The 26,004-nt window shown below is 40.5% G+C and overlaps 1 protein-coding gene across 1 annotated transcript in view; it reads right to left on the bottom strand.

The window, feature by feature from the left end:
- DNAH6 (dynein axonemal heavy chain 6) overlaps nt 1–26,004 on the bottom strand; it is a 239,754-nt gene that overhangs the window by 202,124 nt on the left and 11,626 nt on the right. Inside the window, 12 exon segments of the mRNA XM_060237063.1 lie at nt 662–781; nt 2,383–2,475; nt 3,931–4,143; nt 6,741–6,884; nt 7,807–7,920; nt 12,562–12,690; nt 13,866–14,117; nt 15,345–15,497; nt 16,342–16,493; nt 17,709–17,829; nt 22,321–22,521; nt 23,243–23,359. Coding sequence (XP_060093046.1) covers nt 662–781; nt 2,383–2,475; nt 3,931–4,143; nt 6,741–6,884; nt 7,807–7,920; nt 12,562–12,690; nt 13,866–14,117; nt 15,345–15,497; nt 16,342–16,493; nt 17,709–17,829; nt 22,321–22,521; nt 23,243–23,359 — 1,809 coding nt within the window.

The raw sequence follows: 26,004 nt of genomic DNA, 5'->3' as shown, positions 1-26,004 counted from the left end.
CAGGGACAATACTAGTCACTGTACTTCCAACAATTTTTTTTTGCATAAGACCAAAACGTCATAAGAAGAATTGAGATTATCCTCCCTCAAAATAATTATTTTTTTCCATTTTTCAATGCTGAATAGCAGTTATCAACTCTAAACTTTTCAAGACCTCGTTAAGAAAAATGTTTCACATATCTTCAGTTAACTTAGTATTATCTTCAAATAATGCTAAAAGCATGTCTCTTTTCCGAGCTATGAATGACCACACAAAAACAGCCAATCAAGAATCTGCCACTGCAGTTATTTGTCTTTCACTTAACTGATGTTTAAACACTAACCTGTCAAAGATTAAAGGCACGTTATTTTCTCTTGTTCTGCAAATGTCACTCCATTGACATCTCTACCAAATATATATTATCTTTGTGCCTATTTCTCTTTCTAGGATTACTGGGACCTCCTGACTACTTCTCTTACACAAGAAAAGACTAGATAGCCATATAACTGTATCTTCTCACTGTGTATTCTTGGTAATTTATATCAATTTGCAACCATCCAGCAACTGCAGTTCTCAGATGCCATTCAGGTGTAAATGAGATAACATTTTCAAGGTTACCTCTCTGCTTTAAGGCATGGCACCAAGAGACAATAAGAAATTCTTTTGTAGTGTAATACTCACCAATGTCTGACTGAACAAAGCAAGCTGCTTCTGCCATTCATCAACCCGTGGTTTCAGAGGGCCGACATATCGTGAAGAGGCTATTGTTGCTACGTTAATAGTACTGTCATCCAAAATGACCTTGAAGTAAAAAAAAAAAAAGTATTTTTGGTGGCTGAGTTTCTCATTAAAAGGAAGAGAGTTAACTGGGGAAACAAAATGAGTTTCAGCTACAGTACACTAACAGTGCAATACCAAAAACATTATCCTGGGAATAAACCACATCGAATAGATATAAATAGGATTCCGAGTAGATCTGCTTAGAATGGCACTGGAGTAAGGTACAAAGTATTAATTGAGCAGACAGCGATATGTTTTCTTGGGCTGACAACCAACTAAAAAGCTTGCAGGTGATTAATCACTGACCTTTTAAATGAATTGGGGGTGGAAAGTCACAGCTGACTTATGGGGACCCTACTGGATTTTCGAAGGAACAAGACATTTGCATACGACTTATGGTGATTCTACAGGGTTTTCAAGGCAAGAGACACACAGAGGTGGTTTTCCATTGCCTGCCGCTGCACAGCAGCCCTGGACTTCTTTAGTGGTTATCCATCCAGGTACTAACCAGGGCTGACCCTGCTTAGCTTCTGAGATCTGACAGGGTTAGGTCAGCCTGCACCATCTAGTTCAGTGTTAAAATGAATCAACAATACTTAATAACATTTATTTGAATTATTGCACATTACCAAAAATCAGTATTATCAGCACTTTTTTTGTAGCAGGAACTCCTTTGCATATTATGTCTCCCCCCCACAACCGGATGTAGCCAATCCTCCAAGAGCTTACAGGACTCTTATTACAGAGCATACTGTAAGCTCTTAGAGGATTGGCTACATCAGGGTGTGTGTGGCTTAATATGCAAAAGAGTTTTCTGCTACCAAAAAAAGCCCTGAGTAGTATATAAACATGGTTTCAGAGGGTAGTCATGTTGGTCTGCAGTAGAAAAGCTAAATTCAAGTCCAGGAGCATCTTTGAGACCAACAAGAATTTTGGGGTATAAACTTTTGAGATTGAAGGCTTTTGTTCTAAGCTATCTTGTCTGCTCTTAAAGCACATATGGGGTTATTCATAAAATCTACAGTTGTTCTGGAGTTCTATCCCTAAAGTATAGGGCCAGAAAGAGGAAAAAATAAAATGACCCCTTCAAAAGTAACCCTAGATGTACCTAAAACCATATTCATTCATTTATTTGAATGTTTTAATGTTGCTGAAGGGTGCAACAGAACTCATCAGTAACATAACAGCAAAACAGAAACCCCACAACAGCTAGCTCTTTATGTTCACAACTAGCCCTTTTAAATATGCTTTTCAGCATATGAAAGGCTACTTTGGAAAGGAGTTTTTCTTGTTTTTATGTTGCCCAAGAGCAATGCTGTACTGTTGCAGTTCTTGGAAACGGCAACAAAAATAAATATTAATTTTTTCATTTATTTTTTAAAATATCTATACCTATTTATTTATCTGTCTGTCTCCGTCTGTTTATCAATGCATATATATATTCAGAATTCTCAAAGGAATGAATGTTTTTCTTGCATCCAATCTTTTACCAATTTCCTGAAAACCATCATTTCCTTTCTGGAGGCTCTAGGAAAAAGACTCAAACATAATAGAACTGCAGAACAGTAATGGAAGAAAAGTGGGGCAACTGGCTCACCCCCTTACCATGAGCATTTTCCTACCTGAATGTCATCTGTGCCGCCAAGGATAAAAATATCTTTTGAATCACGGTGAGGAAGAACAATGAATTCTATTGTTTTCCAAGAATCTTCTACCTGATAGGGGAAAAAAGTGCTGGGTTTTTTTGCTGTATTGACCAGATGGATTATATGTAAACCAATTTATTAGTTAATTCTCATTTCCGTAAAATAGGATTACCACATTATTCTCTTAGACTCCAAAGCGTTTGGGATGTTTACCAAGAAAGCATCTTTCCTATATCCCACACAAAATCCAAATTAAGAAAACTGAGAAGGCATGAATTTCTTTTCTGTTTTTACTATTTTTTTAAAAAATTAGCTGTATTCTTACTCCTTGCTGGCTGCACCACACCTGTGCCCACAGGGCGATACATGTCAGTCACTGCTGTGCCCATGTTCCTCCTCACCAGCTGTTCCACACCAACACAGAATAAAAGGTGGCCACTGTGCCTGTGCTCACTGGAATACTGGCAGAGCTGACTACCACTGTAACCATGATCCTCTTTGCTGGCCTAGTCACAGCAGGGCGAAAAGAGGAATATGGTACTGCTGGCACAGGGTGATGCTGGATGCTGCTGTTCTCAGATTTCTCTTCACTGGCTCAGGTGGAGAGGGATATAGGCCTAGTAGCTCCATGCTTTGGCCTCTGCCAGTCACTGCTTCTTTGGCTACAATATGGGAGTCGCCAGGGCTTAAGGCAACAGCCCACCAATGTTTCTCCCAGTAAAGTAAATGACCAATCCACTCCTACATACGGCATGCTTATACAATACAAATCAATAAATTACAAACTAACAGAGATCCAAGACAGCGTACAAAAATATAAACAGCTATGAAGAGAGAAAAAATTGGAAACACTTCCTCACTCCCACTCTTACTTCCTAGTAAGCTTACTTCAGTCTTTATACACCATGTTTTACATTTTTACTCAAATCATCATGGTGGTGAAAGTGCCGTCAAGTCTCAGTTGACCTATGGTGACCCCCTCATGAAGTTTTCAAGACATTCAGAGGTGATTTGCCTTTGCTCACCTCTGTGTAGCGACCCTGGACTTCCCTGGTGATTTTCCATCCAAGTACTAACAACAGCTGGCCCTGTTTAGTTTCCAAAATCTGATGAGATTGAGCTAGCACAGGCCATCCATTTCAGGAGAAACTATCAGATGTTCTTGAATTTAGGAAGCAATTAAACCTGGTATACTCTGAAGCAAGTTGTATGTATTCCATGGGGTATTCTTCCAGGAAAATGTCCTTAAAGTTACAGCCACAAACGCCATTGTTTTAATACTGCTACTTTTCAGGTCTGGAGATTTGTATCTTTGTACTTCTGTATTTTATTGTTTCTCTTCTTCTTTTTCACAACTTGCAACAGATTTTGGCCAGAAGCAATAAAGGCTTTCTGATTTGTAAATAACCTTTTACTTAGTGATTTCAATATGCATGCTAGTTAACTCCACACAGCAAATGCAAACAATGTATTTTCAATACTCCTGGATTAAGACATGAAACGTGGAAAAAGTACTTAAAGTACCTTTTTGAGAATTATCTCCAACGACGCTTCTCCTGAGGCTTGCCCAGAAATATCTTGAATCTCCTGACCATATTCAAAAGCATTGATCTGAACAAGTCTATCCAAGGTTAATGGATTTTCCACATCTACTAATGTTGCGCCAATGACTTGTTCCAAAATTGCCCAGTGTCTGGGTTTCAAACAAGGGTTTCTTAGATCTGTGATAACAGGAAGCTAGAGAAGTAAGACACACCAGATTTTAATCCAAATTATCTTCCTCTCTGAAGTTCATTATTTATTTGACTTGATTTTCATCCTGCCTTCTCTCTATACAACCATAACATAAATTACAAGATGGCTTCAGTGTAGTTTAAGTTATAAAATTTCCCATTGTACGTATGCTCAGATGTTCGGATTTTCAACAAGTGGCAAAGCTCCCACTGTAACAGCACAAAGGTGTACCTGCAGTAGTGCCAAGAGATAGAACAGGTTGGTAGAACAGAGGAGTGGAGGGGGGGCAGTATAATTTAGTACCCACCACCTCAACCAAAGTCCTGGAGGAACATCTCCATTTTACGGGCCCTGTGGAATAAGTCCTGCAGGGTCCTGATCTCACTTGGGAAACTGTTCCAACAGGCTGAAGCCAGAGCCAAAAAGGCTCTAGATCAGGTTGAGGCTAAGTGGATATCTTTTGGGCCGGGGATCACCGGTAGATGTTGGTATAAAGAACACAAGGTTCTTCGGGGGGACAAAGTGGGAGACGAGGTCTTGCAGACATGTTGGTCCCAAACCACAGAGAGCTTTAAAAGTTAATACCATAAGCTTGAACTGCATGCGGATTGTCAACAAACTGTCTATGATTAGCTGATGCAACACTGGGGATTCCACATTTTACCATGAATCTCCTGTTGCACTTGGTAATCCACAAGTTATGCAACATCCTTTACATTTGTGACAGTCTATCTGGCACACTGTCACATAAATCAGATCATATAAGGCTCCTGGTTAGGAAACATGTGAATAATGTAAAAAAAAAGTCTCTACAATGCTACTTTCTCCAGAAGAGAGATTTATACCCAGATACCACAATGACGTTTATTGCACATTGCTCCTTAGTAAAATTAACAATTATTTTATTTAGTCTTAAACCCAGGAATTGGAATCTGAATGTTAAAAGTCTTGACTTGCAAAAGTCATAAAATTCTGCTCTAAGCAGAGACACCTTCCAGCCCAGATGACTGCAGTGGACTTAGAAGAGCATAACTCTGCACTGTAAAACTTCCAAAGTCCTCATATGTTTTGTCTGGCATTGCAGGAACGTTGAATTAACTTAAACATTCAAATAGTCCATCTAAATATGGGTTATACAAATGAAATAGGCATTAATAAATTCCTAGATAATCCACAAGGGCACAGATGCAATCCTTCTCCCTTGCCTTTAATGGTGGAATCTGTATTTTTTGCTTTGCTACCTGGTATGTTAATAATTTGTCAGCTTTATTCCTTCTTCAAATCCTTTGTTTTTAATCAATTAAAGTGGTATGAACTTTTTAATGTTAAAATGGTTATTTACAGAAAATTAAATATATCTTCTCTGAACCTATTTATGTGATTCTTTTTTTTTTTAAAAAAAAGCTAATTTCTTATGTAATTGCTGCTTCTTGGGTTCTTATTTATTGTCTATGAGATGAGAGCTGAATGAACTGGTTTCCTGTCGTGGCTTTATCTGCAGCCCAGATTCTCAATATATTTCAAACACTTTTCAGTTTCCCTATTTGTGGCTTAACTATAGTATTAATAAAACATCTATCAATTCAAACTTGAGGCCTCTTGACATGATTTATCATTCTGGCAGTCAGTATGAGTAATGGTTAGAGTGTCAGACTAGGATCTATGAGACCCAGGTTCGAATCCCCTTAACCAAGGAAGGTTGCTTGGCAACCTTGGGCCAGTCACTCATGCTCAGTCTCACCTACCTCACTGGTTTGTTGTGAAGATGCAATGGAGCAGAGGAGAATGATGTGTTTTGGGTTCTCATTGGAGAGAAAGAGGCAGGGTACAAATGAAGTAAGTAAATAAATAAATTCTAATGTAATACAATTGGTTCATGATTAGTTCAGAAATGAAGCAGTATTTTGGTATACATTCCTAGTTCCAGAATTCCCAGGTTATTTTTTTTTTTAATCAGTATAAGAACTTTGAGGTACAGAGTAAGGGACAAAGCCTCAAGAAAGTAAGTAATACCATCTATACATATCTGTAGGAATGGATAAGCATATGGAGCAGAGGTCCATCAGTGACTATTAGCCACAGCTTATTATTGAAACTCTCTATCTGGGGCAGTGATGCTCTGTATTCTTGTGTTGGGGGGGGGGGCACAGTGGAAGGGCTTCTAGCCCCACTGGTGGACCTCTTGATGGCACTTGGGTTTTTTTGGCCACTGTGTGACACAGAGTGTTGGACTGGATGGGCCATTGGCCTGATCCAACGTGGCTTCTCTTATGTAGCCCCAAGAATCCAAGATTTTTTAAATAATTCCTAAAATAAATTAGGAAAGATGTCATTTTAATTCATCCAGCACAGGAAACATAGCCCTGTTTCAATCCACCCCACTACCAGTCCTTTCTCTTTCAATAAAATTATGCAACCACTGAAACAGTCTGGAGATAAAATTTCTAGATGCCTAGTGCTTCATATGCTATCTGGTTTTGTGAATAATAAATATGATTATCATTACTAATAAGACAGAATCTGAATTTTTTATATGAAAATGGTTCTTGATAAAATTACATGAAACATGTCTGAGAGTCATTTCATGTAGTCATTTGTACCTTTTCTTTCATCCGCTCCACTTTCTCCTTGAGCCGTGGAACGACGCTATTAGGCGGCAAACCTTTTTCCAACTGAGTCACATATTTAACATACTTAGCAACTTGGGAATTCAATAATTCTGGATCCAAGCTATCAAATTTGCTCTGTAGAAAGAGATATGTTGAAATAAACAATAGATTACAACAGATTTGAGAATTTTTGTGAACATAAATCAAAGAACAGCTACTATAACAGAAGATACAGGGCTTCTACATAACTGGGGGGAAAAACAAAGGGGACGAATAAACAACCTACCTTGAAGAAAAATGTGTCTGGAAATTCAAAACTTCACATACTACCCATCTTGAGCTATTCCAAACGCCCTCAAGCTAAGCTTAGAATGTATTTAAGAATACATGCAAAAAGAGTACATTTTAAAATGAAATAACCAACCCCTTGTTTGAGTAAGCATCTGAATTACTGAGAAAAAAAATAATATTAAGAAGAAGATCAGCAATGATAACTACCTAAATCGCAGTAGCTACCTGTCTTAGCCATGGTCTAGTGGGCCCTTTGATGTCAAAAAAGGAGAAAGAACTGCCTATATGGCAAAATATAAACTTTAAATATGTTCCAGGATTATGGATGACGTATCAAAACTTCAGCATGCTATGTACAACTGTCCTCACATATATATTTAAATGTGAATTCTTGAAAATTCAGGTATTCTGTTTATGAAATTTTGAAAGTGTTGCTACCTGCTGATTTTTGTTCTCTCTTGAATTCAATTTGGGCATAGCAGATGAGGAACTCACAGAACAACACTAAAAAAATGCTTCCTTTGATCAACAGTACCATCCTAAGTACTGTAGTATTCTTCAAAGCCCATCAAATTGAGTGGGCTTCAAAGAGTACTCAGACATAAGCCCCATATTATTAAGCCCCAGGGAAGTTTTTTTAGGATTGCATTTTTAGTAATATAATGATCTCTCACCTGTAAAATATGTATCTCTATATTTTTAAATAAAAATTTCTATGGACAATTGTCACATGAGTCATTTAAAGAGCAATAGTGCAGTTTATTACCTCAATCCAGTCTTCATAAAGCACTGCCCATTCAGAGAGAGAATCCCATAACAACTGTTTCAGTTTCAGCTCTGCACAAACTTCCTCCAGAGCATCAAACTTTGTCATGTCCACCTTTCAAGAAAGAATTGCAGATTATGAAACAGAACATTGGTATGTATTTTTGTCAGTCTTTAGAGGGAATCCAAGCCAGGTTTAACCCTGCACTTGTTCTCTGGGCAGGAATATACGAATAAGCTGAGTGTTTCCATCAGCCAGTGAGAAGAAGAACCTTTCAGTTACAGGATATATTGTGAAAGCAGTGATGGGGATGGGGAGAGCCACTTAAAAGTTGCACTGGGAATAAAATACATGGAGAATCAGAGAACACCAGGCTAGTGGCCTGAACTAGAAAATTTAAGTATGATAATACAGGAAATGGACTAGATTCCAAAGTTACAATGCTATTGTAAGCCATGTTCTATCTTTCTAAATCCACTTAAGTCAACAGGCTTCAAAGGGTACATCTACTTAAGATTGCATTGGTAAGAGTGATGCTCAGGGTAGGAGGAATTCTCAAAATCTACTATCAAGAAGAAACATTAATGAAACATATTGATGTACCATGCTCTGTCAAAGGGGTAGGGAATCCACGGCAGCATATGGACATTCCTGGGTTAAGAACATAAGAACATAAGAGAAGCCATGTTAGATCAGGCCAATGGCCCATCCAGTCCAACATTCTGTGTCACACAGCGGCCAAATATATATATATATATATATATATATATATATATATACACACACACACACACACACACACACACACACAGTGGCTAATAGCCACTGATGGACCTCTCCTCCATATTTTTATCTAACCCCTTCTTGAAGGTGGCTATGCTTGTGGACGCCACCACCTCCTGTGGCAGTGAATTCCACATGTTAATCACCCTTTGGGTGAAGAAGTACTTCCTTTTATCCGTTGATTGCTTTGCTGTGGGTATTCTCACAGAGAGAGACAGAACCTGTTGAAGTATCAAATGTGGCCTCAATAAAGGAATACATATCCAGTCCATTATGATGAACAGAGGTGGAAAGTGTTGCCTTAGACATGTTCTTAAAAGTGATTGGATTCTGAAAGCAACTTTACATGGCCCACTAGTGGAAGGCACAGTTATCCTCGAAGGAAGGGGAAAGCACTGGACTTTGTATGCACAGGAGATGGAAGCTCTTTTCCCACCACAAAATCAAATATCTGTCTGGTAAAAGTGATAGCTTTTAAAGAGGTGATGAATAAAGTTGCAGAAATTTATTTTACCATTTAAAATAGATAGGACAGGCGATGTCTTTCTGCTTCAGATTTCATTTACACATGCAAGTGTTTTTTTTGTATTATGGTGATCCTTTCTTACTTAATAATTTCAAGGGTACCAAGACTGATTTTAAATTAAAATCGTAAAAAAATAACCTCTGCCTTTAGATGATTCTTTTCATACTTCCCATTCTGTTTTATCTTACATGATTTCATACTCCATTGCAGCCCACTAAACAAATCTACTGCTTTATTCTATTGCTTCAGACCAACACGGCTGCCTACTGGGATTAAATCAACCCAGTTTACCTAACATGAAGAACAAAGCTCTGCTCTTGACCTCCAAGCAAGCTCCGTTCTAACTTTTCTATTCTCTGGGGAGGAAAAAAACAGCACTGTTTTCTTTAGCTAGAGGAAATCTCTGCTAATATAAATGCTTAGAAGTGTTTTTAATATACAGAGCTGAAAAAATAATTACTTTGTTTGGACAGCACTAAAAGGCAAGGCAATATCAGTAGCTCCCCAGGCACAAAGCAAAGACAACAGTCAGCTGTTGCTGTCAGGAATAAAACTGTGAGGGGGGGGGGGGAGATCTGCTTTGTTAAAGTGCTGTCAAGCAGCTGCCACTTACTACTAAGGATACGAACCACTCCCCCCCCCCCCTTAGCAAGCACTGAGTGTTAAACCCACTGAATGCTTAGAATCAACCGCAACCAGTTACCTGGAGAGTTGGAAGGCCGCATAGCACACAATTTCATCGGATTTCAGAAGCTAAGCAGGGTAGGTACTTAAATGGGAGACCACCAAAGGAGACGCTGCAGAGGAAGGCAATGGCAAACCCACTTGTGCTCATCTCTTGCCTTGAAAGCCCCTTGCTGGGATCTCTGTAAGTCGGCTGTGTGACTTAATGGCACTTAAGAGAATTGGAGAGTTCAAGCAAGTAATGGGCTTCAAAGGCACCACCTGCTTGGCAACTGCTCTGAGACTGCACAGGAGGGGTATAAAATGTAAATAAATAAATAAAACAGCGTTGTGGCACCCTAACACCCCCACCACCACACATTTACTGGCACAAGTTTCCATGAGCTGGAGTGGTGCAGTGGTTCTATCCCTGCTTGTCATGAGCCTCACTAGGTGACTTGGATCCAGTCCTCCTTCCTCAGCCCTCATCTACTCTGATCTCACAACAGTTATTAAGAAGATAAAATAAAGGAAGGGGAAACTATATCCGCTACCGTATCATTCCTTGGAGAAAGAGTGGGATAATATAAGATATGCAGACATTACAATCTACTGGCAGAAACACACGTGTGCGTACACAAAAAAGGACAGGTGACAGTACAAGATGAAGCCAGAAGGCCCATCAACTTGTCACGAGACTTCGTTGTTTCAGCTGCAAGAAATGAAAACTGTTGGACTGAGAATTCACTCTTAGCCACCGAGACAAGACAAAAGTCATGCTTGTGGATTCAGTGCTTATGCCAGACATAAGAATCATTCTTGAAGTTGTAGCAATGATCTTGACAACATCTGCACGCTTGACAACTGCTTCCTACGGATAGTTCTTAATACCTGGTATATCAGGTTTCGTGTCAAAACTCTGTACCGTTGTGTACTCCTGAAGTAAAGGGTATTGGAGAAGTGACAAAAGTGTGTGTGTACACACTGGATAATTCCACTGGACTTAGTAGCAGTTACTCTTGAATTGAAGTAACTTCACTGGATTTATTAGGATTTAAGAGCTGGCACTGAAGTTACATTGGAATCTTCAAACCCAGTACAGTAACTAAAATCAAGGCTTGTGACTTTTCTTAAACAACAAAGTTCACACAAACGATATATTTCTAAAGGGACACACAAAGCTGCCTTGCATTGAGTCAGACCACTGGTCTTTTCGAAGTCAATACTGTTGTTTTTTTAAATGGGATTTTTTTATTACGCATAAAATTTCTGTTAATGTGTGATTACCTTCTTCAAAAACTTATGAATTTCATTTTATAGCAATATGGTTCTCAATTATTGAATATCTGACTGAAAACAATGTTATTCCATGGAAAACTATTTATAGACAAATGAAGTTTTTAAAATCTATTTCTATAAGAAATGATGAGTTATCTTGTATTTGGGTTATTTGTCCTTCACTTTACATGCTGTAACAATGGTATTTTTATTGTTGTTTCTGTACTACTCTTTTACCCTAAATAAATCTGTTAAAAACAAACAAAAAAGGTCAATACTGTTTACTCGGAGTGGCAACAGCTCTCCAGAATCTCAAGAAGAGGTTACCTGATCTATTTAAGTGGAGATGCTGGAGGTTGAACCTGGGACTTTTGGAACACAAAAGTCTACCACTGAGACTCACTCCACCACTGAGCTACAGCCCTTCTCAATCCTGCCCTTTCAACAAGAAGCACAGAGAAGGGTGAGTTTTTCTTTTTCTTTTCCCCCACTTCATCCTTAAAGCAACTCTGCGACGAAGGTTAGGCAGAGAAATTCCAAGTGGCCCAAGATCACCCAACTGAGGTAGAAGCATGTAAGTGTACCATGCCTGCCTGCCAGCCAGGCCTGTAGCTAACTAGGGCTCCCATGGCAGGGTTTTTGGGGGCGCCCTCATCCCTGGACTGCCCCACTCCCACCTGAATGATTTACATCGCATGGGAGGGGCACCCAAGAGCAGCTGCTGCCAGGGCCGGATTAACAATGAGGCCAAGTAGGCACTGGCCTGTGGGCCCCCATGCCTTTACGGGCCTCGGGCCAGACTTCCTCCCAGCCCCCAGTTTCCCCCCTGCTTCCAGCCCTCCCAGCCTGCATGCGCAGCCAGCAACTGAGCCACTTTTTGCCCGACTTGCTTGGTGCAGCTGCTGCTGGCATCATCACCAAGTTTGCTTCTTTCTGCCTCTCCCCACAGCTTTGTCAAAGGGGCTTTTGAGAAGGTGCCTGCAGGCTGCATCAGGGGCCACAGACAGTGGGGCAGCCTCTCCAACGCTGAGATAATTTGCGAGGGGCCCCCGAGATTTTGACTAGGGACTCCCACAGGGTTTAATCCGGCCCTGGCTGCTGCCCCCTCCCATGCCATTTAAAGGGTCCACAAATCAGCTGATCGGTGAGGTCAAAATCAGATGGGAGGGGTGGCAGGAGCCAGTCACCAGCCTTGTGCATAATTTAAAGAGCCCCTTCACCCATGCTCCCCATGGCCCCTCCCCCCTGTGGCCCCTAGCTATGGGGCTGCTGCCAGCCTTACGCAGGATGTTCTATCTACCACTGTTCTGCAGTAGCACTGTTCAATAGCACAAACAAATCTGTCTGCTTCTATTCCACAGTCCGCTTCCTCTCAAGCCACGGTCGCTCTGAAGTATGTGACCATAGGATTGGAACCCTAATAACTTATGTTTTTATGCCAGGTTCTGCAAATCACAGTGCAGACTTCCATTAAGACAACATACATGGAGCTCTAAATGAATTACCTTAAAGTTCTTCTGGTATGATTTGTACTGGAATGCGCGTTTCTGTAACTCATCAAGAACCTCCTGCATCTCTGCTAGAAGCTGTCTCACTCTGTCTTGGTCAGCACTAATATCCAAAATCTGAGGGTCCTGATGAAAACCCAAAATTCAGTTACTTTCACATTTTGCTTTCAAAGAAGTATTAATAAAAGTGCCTGATGTCAAAGTAATAACAAGAAACTGATGAGCTTGGTGCTCTACTGTTAGCGGGACCAAGCAACTGCTTGTTCCAAATGGCTAGTTAACTTGGCCTCAGTAAATAACCCTTTGCCCCTTTCTTCATTCTTGGAGGAGTCAATTAGCATGCAGAGTCAATGTTCCTAGCCTTTCACCCCTTGCTAAATTCAAAACATGGTCCCTTCCCTTTATTTTAAAAAAACCTGCTCATTAGTCCTGGTCAGATTTTCCTACTGTCTTCTGTGCGCCATGGTAGATTCTTTGTCTAAAACCACAAGTGACCGTAATATCCACCATCTGGAACATTTAGGGCAGTTGGCACCTGACATAGACTTGCCTTATACTGAGGTAGATCCACTCCCCTGTCCTACCACCCTGCTGAGCAAAGCTTGAGGCTCTCCTACAGTATGACAAGCTTTCTTCCAACGTGAGTGGCTCTACTATTGCAGGAGGAACCACTTAAGCTGGAGGAAGGCTACTGGAAGGATGGTTGGATCCACCTCTCTAGTGGTTTATCAGGCTCCAGACCTGGGCTGGCAGTGACTTCTAGGGTCTCATTCAGCAGTCTTCCCCAGCCCTGCTCTGTATCTTTTTAAATGGAGGTGCCATAGATTGAACTTGAGATGCTCTACCACTAAACCAATGACATTGATTAAGGAGTCACATGTGGCTCTCTGATATGCTACCTGTGGCTCTAGCTGAGCCCTTTCTCCCAATATGGCACCTGCCCCATGCTTTTGGAAAGTCGGCAAGGCCCTTGCCTGCTAGGGCTTATGTCTGGCAGATGGTTCCACGTTGAAACAGCCACTGCTTAAGGAAAGCATATGCCGCAATCCTTCTTTGAGTTGGAGGGCTGACATGAATAGACATAAATGTGGCTCTTTTGGTAGATGGTAGCTGTGAATGTGGCTCATCACGAGCTGCAGAGTGAGCACCATTGCACTAGACCATTGGTTGTTGTACACCTTTGCTCTCTAGCAGGGCAATCACCAATATCAGAACAGCAACAGAAATCTGTAATGCTGTTGTAACGGCAAACTCCGTAGCAGATTCTTTCCATGAAGGGAAAAGATTTATTATTCCCATACCTCAGCTTGACGCTTCACGTCTTTAACCTCTTCGTTTAGTTCATGAACATCTTGGTCTAAAAGTTGACAGAATTTAACGATGCTGGAATCTCGTTCACCCACGGATTTGTCGATCGCATTGCGAACAGTCACAATGGATGGTTTCAAGGTTGCAAACAAAGCAAAATCTTCAGGAGGAGCTGGTATTGCATACAGTTCAATAAGCTGATACATCTTTGTCACTATTTTTGATTCATCCTCAAGGGTTTCAATCTGGAGGTATGCAAAAATCCATTATACTTTTATTTATTTTGAAAACCTAATGCCAAGGCCAATACCATTGGTTCTCTTAATTGCCATAATATATAGTATTAAATGTAAAAAAAGTAAAAACTGACACGTAATTATCTCCAATTTGTTTAAAAAGACACAAAAAAGACAATTCTGCCTACCTATCTATAGAAAAGGCAATTATTAACTTTAAGCTATCCTCTTAATGTGATTAGACTGAATCCAGGCTGGTGCAATGCAGAGGGGAAAAAAGTAAGACTATGCCATTGAGAGGAAAACTTGATTCAAATTCGGTGGTTCACTACCATGGACAGTGAGTTGTTCCAGCCTCTACCATAATGTTGCTGTCCTGTGTGGTTGCCAGTCGCTCTGACATGGAAAAATAAAGCACTGGATGATGGCACACGATTGAAGCCTTCTACTCCTGACCTTTGGACAGGCCTTCATGTACCCGCAACAATGCAAGACTTCTTTTCACAAATACTTTTGCCCATCAAGATTATGGGATCAAAATCACTAAAGAAATTATTTAAAGATGGACATTTTGGAGCACAATGAATAGGCATTGGAAAATTTTTAACATTTCTGATTTAAACAAAAGCAGATTTTTAAAATTATATTTACTAGCAAATACGCCCATCAATTAGCTAGGCTACAAGATCTGTGGAAGGCATGGGACAATTTCAGCTGTCCTCCCTTCTCTCTTCCCCAGCAATGGAAAGGGGGGATGACAAAGCACTGTTCCCCTCTCGCAACTCTTTTTTTTAGATAACAGGGAAGCGAGGAAGGCCAACAGGCCACAGAGCAAGAGGATGGTGCCCACTGTTCTTTTCCCCAGCTTGTCTCCATCATCAAGACATGTCCACATTATGCTGACTTTCTGCATAGAGGTTTGGTGACCTGATGCAAGTGGCACAGAGGGTGGCATTAATCTGTCTGTACGCTTCCTGGGGTTATACAGCAGGCCACTGCTGGAAATGGAAAGCTGGACTATATGAGCTTTTTCATCTGCTCCAGCTTGGCTCTTCTTGCATTCTTGCTTCAAAAGAATACAAGTATACCTCATAAGCTATTGGCAGGAAGAAGGCAAGACAAGGGAAGTTCAAAAACAAAGAAAGCCTGGTTCTCTAACTTCTCTTACACAGATGGAAGTGGCAAGCATTTTGCTAAGACATTCAAAGCTACTTAACAGATGTATAGAGAACATACCCTGTCTTGGATTTCATCCAGGAAAGTCAAGGTAGCCACATATTCTATAGTGGTAGTTGGCAGAAACTCAAGTTTAAATTTGGCATCTTGGACCTCAGCTAGAATGGCAGCCACTTTTTTCTTTGCAATTATGGGAAGCATTTCATTGATAACCTAAAAAGGCAAAGGCAGACATTAAATGGCATAGAGTGCATTAGAAAAATTCAAGGGGGGGAAGCTAGTTTCGATGTGTGGTTTATAATGCTTACAATGCAATCCTCTGCAAAGTTACACCCTTCTAAATCTGCTGCAGTCAGAGAGCCACTTTGCTTACATTGTGCTGTTAATTACATAAGTCTGCTTCTTAGTCAAGACTACTGAACATGTACTGCGTCTTCTGCCATTTTTAATGTTCAGGACATTCCATTTAACAAAGAAGAAGAAACTATTTCACCATATATCACTAACAATATTGCAAAATATCTTCTAATAGCTTATGCACATCCCCTCATATCATGTAGGCATTGCTTTACGGTTGTCATCGCAGAGGTGAAAGTGGCAAAGCTAAAACACAAAACGTGGTAACTCAAGGGCTAGAAGTATTTGCTACTGCCTTTTGCGAAGCAGCAACATCAACTTAACAGTACAAATTAAAACAAAATTTTAAAAGCAGTACAATGGTATAGACTGGCTCCCTGTAGACCTATTACTAAAGCCTCCTGAGTTGTAATAGTCACACTTTCTTTGTCATGCTAATGATGACCCTTCTTCCCCTTGCATTAACCCCCCACACACACACATACATACACACACTATATCACAAAGGTACCTCCTCTGCCTAACTGCTGCCCATCTACCCAGCCAGAGCTTCCCTTCACAGGTTGGTGGTCTCAGCTGGTAGGTCAAAGAGCAAGGCTGAGTATGTCTCCCTGCCTTAACCTATTACACCCATTGTAGTAATCTGCCTTAAACAAATCAAGATTTAAAAAAAAAAAAATAATAATATGAACGGATTTACCCCCAAACAGCGCTTTGGTGATGGAATCAGTTTGTCTTTCAATTTTTTAGCATCTATGAGAAGCAACCCTAGATTTCTCTTCTGCTTTATGGCCATTGCTTCTTTGTGTTGCTTGTGATACTTCTCCAGTTGTTCAGCAAAGAATTTAACATCTGTATGTATTATTCAGAATGAGAACTATAGTTATCAACTGTGTGCAAATGTCTCAGTAGACAATCTTCCCAGCATATGCTATTTTCAAAGAAAAAAACATAAATGAAATACTTTCTTTTCTTTTTTTTTTGTTAGAGAAGCAATATGATGTAGTGGTTTGGTTACTAATGGAAGCCTGGTCAGTCTAATCTACCTGTTCCAAGATACAGGGGAGTGGATAGAGAAGGAAAAGTAGAACTAAAAATGCAATGAATGAGTCCATCAGGAAAAGTCTGTATTCCAGTTACAGCACTTACACTGCAATTCATCACAGAGTGACTCCAATGTAAACTCAACTGGCTTAGATAGGAGTAACTCTGCACAGGACTGCACTGCTATTGTTGTACACTAGACATGTTGTTTTTTGACATCAAGTCACAGCTAACTTATGGCAACCTCATATGGTTTTCTAGGCAAGAGATGTTCAGAGATGGTTTGCTATTCCCTGCCTCTGAATCACAACTCTGGTGGGAGACCTTGGATAGGAGACCTTTAATTTAATTTTTGGATTTATATCCCACCCTATCCCACAAGCGGGCTCAGGGAGGTTTAAAGCAGCAATTTTCAAACCATTTCAAGAGGTTAAAGGGTTAAACTCCTTCTTCTTTCCCTGCACAGTCAGAGACAAAGTGAGGCGGCACAATAATGTCTGAGTCCTCGATGTGAGCCCAATCACCAAAGGTTCAACCTGTGAGGACTGCTGACAATTCCAGCTTTCTGTCAAGTTAAATCAAAGTATGGTCTACCTCTGTAGTGGCCCCAACCTTCTCGGCATCCTTTTTTCCCAGGAAGTTAGAAGAGTTGGTTATGTTGCAAATTTTTGCACAAGGTAAAGTTTTGCTTGTAACTTATATTTTTAATTACCTCTTCTGGGAGCTCTTACTTCATATTTACAAGAAGGGGAAAATGCACACACACCCCTTTCAGGTTCCATCACCCCTGCCCCATTACACATCATTCTCAACAGTCATTTTTGAAGGACAAGAGGGAAAAGGGTTCACAGCAAAGATCCTTATTATAAACTCCACCCTGTTTGTGGTGGTTTGCTAGCAAGTCAATGTCAAAGGGGGGGGGGGGGCTTCAACAAAAATTGGATCCATCCTGGAGTAATGCAACCTTGTATCATACAACTTATATTATCTACTGACTGGTAACAATAAAATAACAACATTTACCAGGTTCTTCCTGCTTCAGCGCAACCAAATCGAGGCTTTCGTTTTCTTTGAAAAATGATCGGAACTGCTCAAAAGTAGTGGCATATAGGTTGGCTGCTTCAAATGCCAATGAGATTGTCTCCTAAATAATAACATGTTAAATTATAATAATCTTAGATACATCCATACAATTGCCATTCCCCCTATATAATTTCTTTTTATTTATTCACCTCACAATTCTCTGAAGTTCAGGGCCGCTTACAACAGCAGGCAATAAAACAGACCACGATAAAATCTAACCTGCGCGGCAAACTAACATCAAGCCTGAGAAAAATTACCATGCAGTGTCAATCCAAAAAAGTCAAACCATGACACAAATCCATGGAGCAAACAAGACATGCTACTAAGTAGCTCTCCATAAAATAGAAACGCTCCCAACAGACCACTCTATCAAACAATTTTAAATGTAAAAAATACCTCAGAGAAGAACTCTTTCAAAAGACACAGCCTTACAAACCTTTCCAAAGGCTGGTGATGATGGAGCCCTCTGCACAGTGTCTGAGAGCCTGTTCGTTAGGACAGGTGAAACAACAGAAAAAACTCTTGAGCAAGTAGCACTAGTCCTTATTTACTGCCAGGAGGACACTGTAAGAGGAAATTGCTGTGCTAAGCAGAGTTGGCACAAGAGTTTGTAAAGGAAGAGGCAAGTATGTGGGCCTCAGGCCATGAAGAGCTTTAAATTAAGAACCAACACTCCGAATTGAGTCCAGAAATATGCTGATAGACAATGTTGCTATTCTAATATTGGCACAGTATGCACACAGTGATAGGTCTCAATCAATAGATGGAGTAACACATTATGAATCACCTGAAAGTGACATGATAGAAGTTTACAAGATAATGCATGGGATGGAGAAAGTAGAGAAAGAAGTACTTTTCTCCCTTTCTTACAATACAAGAACTCGTGGGCATTCAATGAAATTGCTGAGCAGTAGGGTTAAAACAGATAAAAGGAAGTATTTCTTCATCCAAAGGGTGATTAACATGTGGAATTCACTGCCACAAGAGGTGGTGGTGGCTACAAGCATAGCCAGCTTCAAGAGGGGATTGGATAAAAATATGGAGCTGAGGTCCATCAATGGCTATTAGCCACAGTATATTACTGGAACTGTCTGGGGCAGTGATGCTCTGTATTCTTGGTGCTTGGGGGGCGGGCAAAGTGGAAGGACTTCTGGATCCACTTGTGAACCTCCTGATGGCACTTGGGGGGGGGGGTTGGCCACTATGTGACACAGAGTGTTGGACTGCATGGGCCATTGGCCTGATCCAACATGGCTTCTCCTATGTTCCTGAAAGTGCTGCCCCATATACAGCACATTACAGTAATCTAGTCTAGAAGTTCTAGAATGGAGGTGTCAAACATATGGTCCATGGGCCACATCCAGCCCTTGCAGGCTCATGAGCAGACTCCAGTTAGGTCTGCTGCTTCCTACTTCTTGTTCCTCCTTCCTGTTTTCAGCATCGGAGCTGGCTTTTGCCCAGTCTCTCCTATTTGCTGCTTCACACGGGAGAGAAAGAAAGCCAAGCCTCCCTTCCCTCAATTGGCTGAGAGCTTCTCCCCTCCTCTGTGGAGCGAGGGGGAAGGAAAGAGCCAGAGAGAGTCCCAGAGCACTTTTAAAAAGACCAGCAACAATGTTTTATTCCAGGTATAAGCTTTTGGGTGCCTGCACACTTCTTCAAAGAGTGGGAGGGAGGGGGGAGGGAAGAAAGAGCAAGAGAGGAGGGGAAGTTCTATGGCACTTGGAGAGATCCCCTTTTCCAGCTTTAACAGATGGGGGGGGGGAGAAACCTAAGAGCCCACCTTGCATTCTTTATTAGTGGAAGGGAGCAAGAGTCCAGTAGCAACTCGACTAACAAAATTTGTGGCAGGGCATGAGCTTTCCTTGAGTCACTCTCACTTTTTCAGATACAGCTAGAATGTGAGTCTATCTGTCCTTATATCTTAGAGAGTGAAGTGACTTCAGATGCCAAATGACAATAGCGGGCATTGGTAATGAAAGATGAAACCTAGGTCTCAATTCAGTCCAGGAGGATGCAATGTCTTGAATTTATTAGCTGCAATTTAGCTGTCTCACTCTAATCTTCCTTTGAAATTCCTTTGTAAGAGAACTGCTACTCTTAGGGCAGTAACTGAATGTCCTGGAGGGTTAAAATGTTCCCCTATTGGTTTTTGAATGTTGTAGTTTCTAATACCAATAGAAAGAGTAAGAGTCCAACAGCACCTTAAAGATTAACAAAACTTGTAGTAGGCTATGTGCTTCCAGGAGTCACTGCTCACTTTTTCAGGCTTATTTCTCCTGGACTGAACTAAGACCTAGGTTTTCTGTCTCATTACCAATGCTGATATCTCCACACCTACTATCCCTCTGCATACCACACCTAATTCAATCACACCTTCTATTGCCATTCAGCATCTGACATCATCTTTATAAAGTTTATATCTCCTGTACTTGTGTTACATTTTATGGCACACATGGCCTGGCCAAACAAAGTGACATTTATGTCAGATCCGTCCCTCATAACAAATGAGTTTGATACCTCTGCTTTAGAAGGATTGGAGCATTGTGGCCAGATTAGCTGAGTCCAGAAGGAATGCCATTTTATAAATAAGAAATTTTAAAAAAACCTTGTTCCTAGTAACTGCTGTAACTTTGGGGAGGGACGGTGGCTCAGTGGTAGAGCATCTGCTTGGTAAGCAGAAGGTCCCAGGTTCAATCCCTGGCATCTCCAAAAAAGGGTCCAGGCAAATAGGTGTGAAAAACCTCAGCTTGAGACCCTGGAGAGCCGCTGCTAGTCTTAGTAGACAATACTGACTTTGATGGACCAAGGGTCTGATTCGGTATAAGGCAGCTTCATATGTTCATAAGTTCAACCTGCTTTTTCATCAGCAAGGCTAAGTCTCTGAGCATCCCCACATTCTACACTTGCTCTGTTAGGAATAGCTGCCCTTCCCCCTCTACAACAGGCACATCAATCCTTGCCAAGACACCAGCTTCCCAAGGAACATCGCTTCTTTTTTTTTTCTTTTCTAGATTTAGTTTCAGGTTTTCACCCTTATCCACTTGACCACAGCATTCAGAAGCAGGCCTAAGATTGATATAGCTCCTTCTGGGGGCTTAGTTAATCAAAGATGCAGCAAGGTGCCATCTGAATACTGATGACACCCAACTCCAAAGCTCTGGATGAACCCATTTAATAGATGAACATAAATGTTAAAAAGCGCTGGTGAAAGAACAGAACCCTGGGGAACACTGGCAATTCAAGCTTCAGACTGAAGATTCTGCATCTTTGATGGGACTCGTACACACTCTGACAATAAAAAAGACCAAAACTATCAGAGGGTCTCTGAAACCCCTATCAATTTACCCATGTTATCTAATAATATCTGACTATTCACAGAATCAAAAGCAGCCAGATGATCTAACAGAAGCAGAGAAGAACTGCCTTTGTCCATCTGCAAGCAAGGATGATCCACCCGCAGCAACTAAAGCTGTCCCAGTTCCAAAGACATGCCTCAGGTCAGACCAGGACAGGTTAAGAGCAGATGCATCATCCAGGTATTTCTGTAGCTGTTTCATCTACTCTTAGTAACTTTCATCGTGTCTCTTTATTCCAGTTAATCTGTGTGATTTTGTGTTACAAATGTACACAAAGATCCACACAGGAGTAATAAAGGTGAAGACACAATATATCAAACAGCAAGCAGGTGTTTCTACTTATATACAGATTTATTCATAAGTGAGTACACAACCTCATACAAGATATTGTTCCTCATATTTGGACAAATGATGCTGCAGGAAGCAGAGCACCTCCTTAAATTAACGAGACAGTGTTTTTTTCTGTTTCTGGAAGTAAAGCCCTGTGATGGGATGCAGGCTGCATAAGCTATTCCTGCTATGTCCTACACCACCACCTTAAGTCCCACTGTAAGAAAGACAGGGTAGAAGCTTTTTAAACAAACCCATGTAAAGGAAAAGTTCCTAGAGAGGTATGCCCTACCAGTAGAAATGAAAACAAGGAAGTTTATGTCAACTCGACAATAAGAATATCTATACAGACATTTGATAAAACTAAAAACACACTTAAGGAACTAATAGGCCACAGTCACCTAATGTGTGTGTGTGGGGGTATATTTGATTGAAAGGTGAGGCACAAATGGTTTAAGAAAAACAACCCAGCATTTTTAGCTTTCAATCTGACAAGCAAAGCTTTCTTACCATTTTTATGCAGCTAGTAAGGAAAATAAAACCTGATGGCTAGCTACTTTCACAAGAGTTGTGTTTCTTTCTGTGGCTCTTACTAAGCTCAGCTTGCAAGCCACCTTATCTCTATATTACATACTTACGGTCTAAGGAACTTTGCTAGGCAATTAAACAAAGACTGTGTTCTTCCTTATTTGTCCCTGTTCAGCTGAAGTTGGTGAGGCAATCCTCTCTCTCTATTCCAGTGACAATGGCAGCAGAAACTTCCTCTAGCTCATTCCAGATTCAAGAAACTGGCACCAACATTTTCATATTTAAAACATGAACTAAATATCATAAATGTAAGCATTTTTAAAAAACACATTTTGTACCTTTATTTGGATGATGATATTTTGCAAATGTTTATCATCTTTGAACATTGTGGGTAAGCTTGGTCCTTCACCACAAGTTTTTTCTTCGATTTTGTTGTTAATAACAGGACGCGTGAAAGCATCGAAGTATTGATCAGGCACTAAATTTGTGACAGATAACACAGTCGCCTGAAACTGAGTCACAATCTCAGACATAACATCCTGTTGGGCAATACAAAAGGAAAGTGCATGAAACGCTTTGTATAAGACAGGAAGGAAAACAGAATAGTAAACAGTCGTGTTGGTCTGAAAACCGTGTTGGTCTGAAGCAGCAGAACAAAGCTCAAGAGGTGTCAGTTATCAGAAACTGTTAAATAAAAAAAAAATGCAAGAGTGCTAATGTTTTAAGCATGTTTTAATTTAAAAAAAACCCTTTAATTGTATTTGTCTGTGTCCTTTATAAAGTTTATATCTCCAGTACCTGGCATTATATCTCTGGTACCTGACACACATGGCCTGGCCCAAGAAGGTCTCATTTATGTGTGATCTGGTCCTCATAACAAATGAGTTTGACACCTGTGTCTTGTCCAGGGCTTTTTTTCTGGAAAAAAGATGAGCCAAAACTCTCAAGAGGGAAATGAAGGAGAAACACGCGGGTGCCCCTCATGAATTTTTACATTTTTTTTTAGAATTTTGTTTCCACAAAGAGGTTCTGGAACTCCATTCTGCCACATTCCCTTAGACAAAAAAGTCCTGTTCTTGTCTCAATCCCAGGCCATCCTGCCTGCTCCTTCAACCAAGAGTTCATCCAGTAATACTAAACTAATGGCTTGATTCAGCCCACAGGTGCCAACCCTGCCCCTACATGCGTTACCAGTGGTATTTGACCCATAATTATGAATTATTTTTCACACAGAAAACTTAAGTGAAATAATTCTTAAACCTGGAATTCCTCCACTGTTGGTTCAAATAACAGCGCATGGATCTCCAAAATCAGCTCTGCAAGAAACATGGGATCACTTGGCTCATCATCCTCCGATCCTAAAATCAGTGAACCTACCTTTAAAAAAGAATAGGAAGAAATCACATCAGAAAAAGAACACGAATGCTTAAATTCCAAATATCTTGCACATTTCCTACCAACTTTTCTTTCACAGAGACCTGAAGACTTCCTAGTTCGAAAGAAGCTACAGTTTGGTTTGATATTTTTTTACTAATTATGGTTTAGTTCTTAACTCCAAAGTTGATTATTTAAATCATGGTTTAAATAATTTGAAACTCCACTCCCCCCCCCCCGAGTTTCTTAAGAGTCCCTGCGATTTCTTTTCAAAATGAGAACGCTTCAGTAACAACTCGATGTTTTCAGTAATTAGGGCTTTATAAAAATTAACCAGATTTTAAAATGCTCTAAATGGAGCATCGTGTGATATATCATGTTTATTCTGACGTGTTTAGTAAACAACATTCCCCCCCCCCCATCAAGTCAAGCTGACTTATGGTGACTCCTAGTGGGGCTTAATCACAAAAGGACATTGTCATTGCCTGCCTCTCCATCATGACCCTGGTATTCCTTGGAGGTCTCCCATCCAAATACTAGCCAGGGCTGGCCCTGCTTAGCTTCCGAGATCTGATGAGATTGTGCTTGCCTGGGTGATCCAGTTCAGGGCTAGCAAACATTTTTAAAGGGTATCTCACATAACTGTTAGGGTCCTAACAGTAACCAGTACTTGAACTGAAATATCTAATTGTGGGGGGTGTGTGTGTGGATATTGTGGTTTAAATGTTATAAGTCAAACAGAAGCAAAAATGTATGTGGAAATATTTTTACTAGAAAATATAAAATTTTAAAGACAATACAGCACATATTTCTGTTATGTTGATCATGCCACTCTTGTGTTCTATAAACCTTTGCTTATCTTCTGTCTTCATTTTACATTGTTTATCACCCTTCAATCACTGTATTCCCCTGCACTGTCTTCTCTTTCAGTTCTTCCTTAGCTGTCTGTCCCCTTTCATTTTACTAGCTGTTCTGATTCTTCTTCATTTTGGCTCTTTTTTATGCTCATCCTTTCTCCGTGACTGGATCTTAACTTTGGAGTGCTCTTCCTACTGATATTCATTTTGCTACTTCTTCCTTTACAGTTAAATGTGGTCATAAGACCTACTGGGTGTGTTCTGCAGGCTCTCTTTGGCTGATTTTATTTCTTTCATTACATGCCTCTTTAACTGAGTTTGTAATACTGTATTCCCTGCCATTCCACCCTGTCTAACGTGGTGTCTTGTGGACTGCACAATTTATTTATATTGTATGTAGGGATGGGCATGAACGGATACATGAATCACAATTCGTGCACGTATCAGGCCAATTCATGGTTCGTTTCAAACCAGTTCATTTGCTTGTGACATCTTCAAACTGGAAAATGAACAGCCTTTTTTCCTTGGTGGGTTGTTCAGTTCATTTTTTGCAGTTCATTTTCCCAGACAGCCTGGCGCTGATTCAATCAATTCCTAGGCAATGCTGGGGGTGGACTTCTAGGAGCCCTAGAAACACCCACAGCTGTTGTCCATAGCTTGACTGGCAGCTCTGGAAGCCAACCACAGAGCTCCCATTCTGCTCTATGGGAGCAGACAGCCTGACTCCACTGCTTTCACTTTTCTGCACAAAGAAAGAAGAGTTAGTTGTTGTGACAGCTGAAGCTGAGCTTCCTTGTGGCACCTCCTTTTGGGGGGGGGGGGGCTATAACTCAGACATTCCAAATCCAATCTTCACCAAATTTGGAGGGGGGTGGAGAAGAACCTGCTGAAGACCCTGGTGAGTTTTACACCACCTGAACGAAACAAACCAACAAATCAAGAACCAGTTCAGGTAACCACACGAATCACAGGCAATCAAACTAACCGCAAACCAACATTCTGTGCCCATCTCTAATTGTATGTATTAATATTGTATTGAAATTGTTTTTTTATGAATTAAATTCTATTTTAAATCTTTGTCTGTCTTGTTGTAACCAACCCTGAGCCTTCTGTGCAGGGGAGGGAGGGCTAAAAATCCAAATAAATAAATAAACAGTTAAGACCTTTTCCCCTCTTTCATGAAGTGCGTAACTGTTAAGTGCTATGTTAGTAACAACAGCCATTTGTTGTGAAATAGACTGCTTTGATGTATCTTCTCTCTGTATTTTAAAACAAAATACATAATTGTGCTTCAATGGTAGGGCTTTTTGTGCAGAAAAAGCCCAGCAGGAACTCATTTGCATATTGTGCCACACCCCCTACATCAAGCCAGTCAGAACTGCATTCCTGTATTTTCCTGCTCAAAAAAAGTCCTATTCAATGGCATCTATTCAGGCTGCCAGAGCTAAACTCTGGAAATAACATTTTTAAAGTAAAACTTTAAAAAAAAAATTTTTGCTCCAAACAGGGACAGAATATATTGAGTATGAACATTTTCAGAAAAATACATCTTGGGTCTCTGCTGATAGATATCTTCTCCAAGGAAACACATTTTCAAGTATATGAAAAATTCAGTTACTTGTTATACACAACATGTAACAGAAAAAGGCACAACTAGATTTGAAATCCCAAGGAAAAGCAAACAGAAAAATAAGAAGGAAACACTGTTGCTTTTGAGGACTTTCCCCCCAATTTTTCCAACAGTAGAACAGAGAAATTTGGGGACATACTGAAAAAAAATGCTATGAATTT

The sequence above is a fragment of the Heteronotia binoei genome, chromosome 4 (assembly GCF_032191835.1).
Source record: "Heteronotia binoei isolate CCM8104 ecotype False Entrance Well chromosome 4, APGP_CSIRO_Hbin_v1, whole genome shotgun sequence".
NCBI lineage: Eukaryota > Metazoa > Chordata > Lepidosauria > Squamata > Gekkonidae > Heteronotia > Heteronotia binoei.
This window is presented reverse-complemented; position numbering and strand designations above follow the sequence as displayed.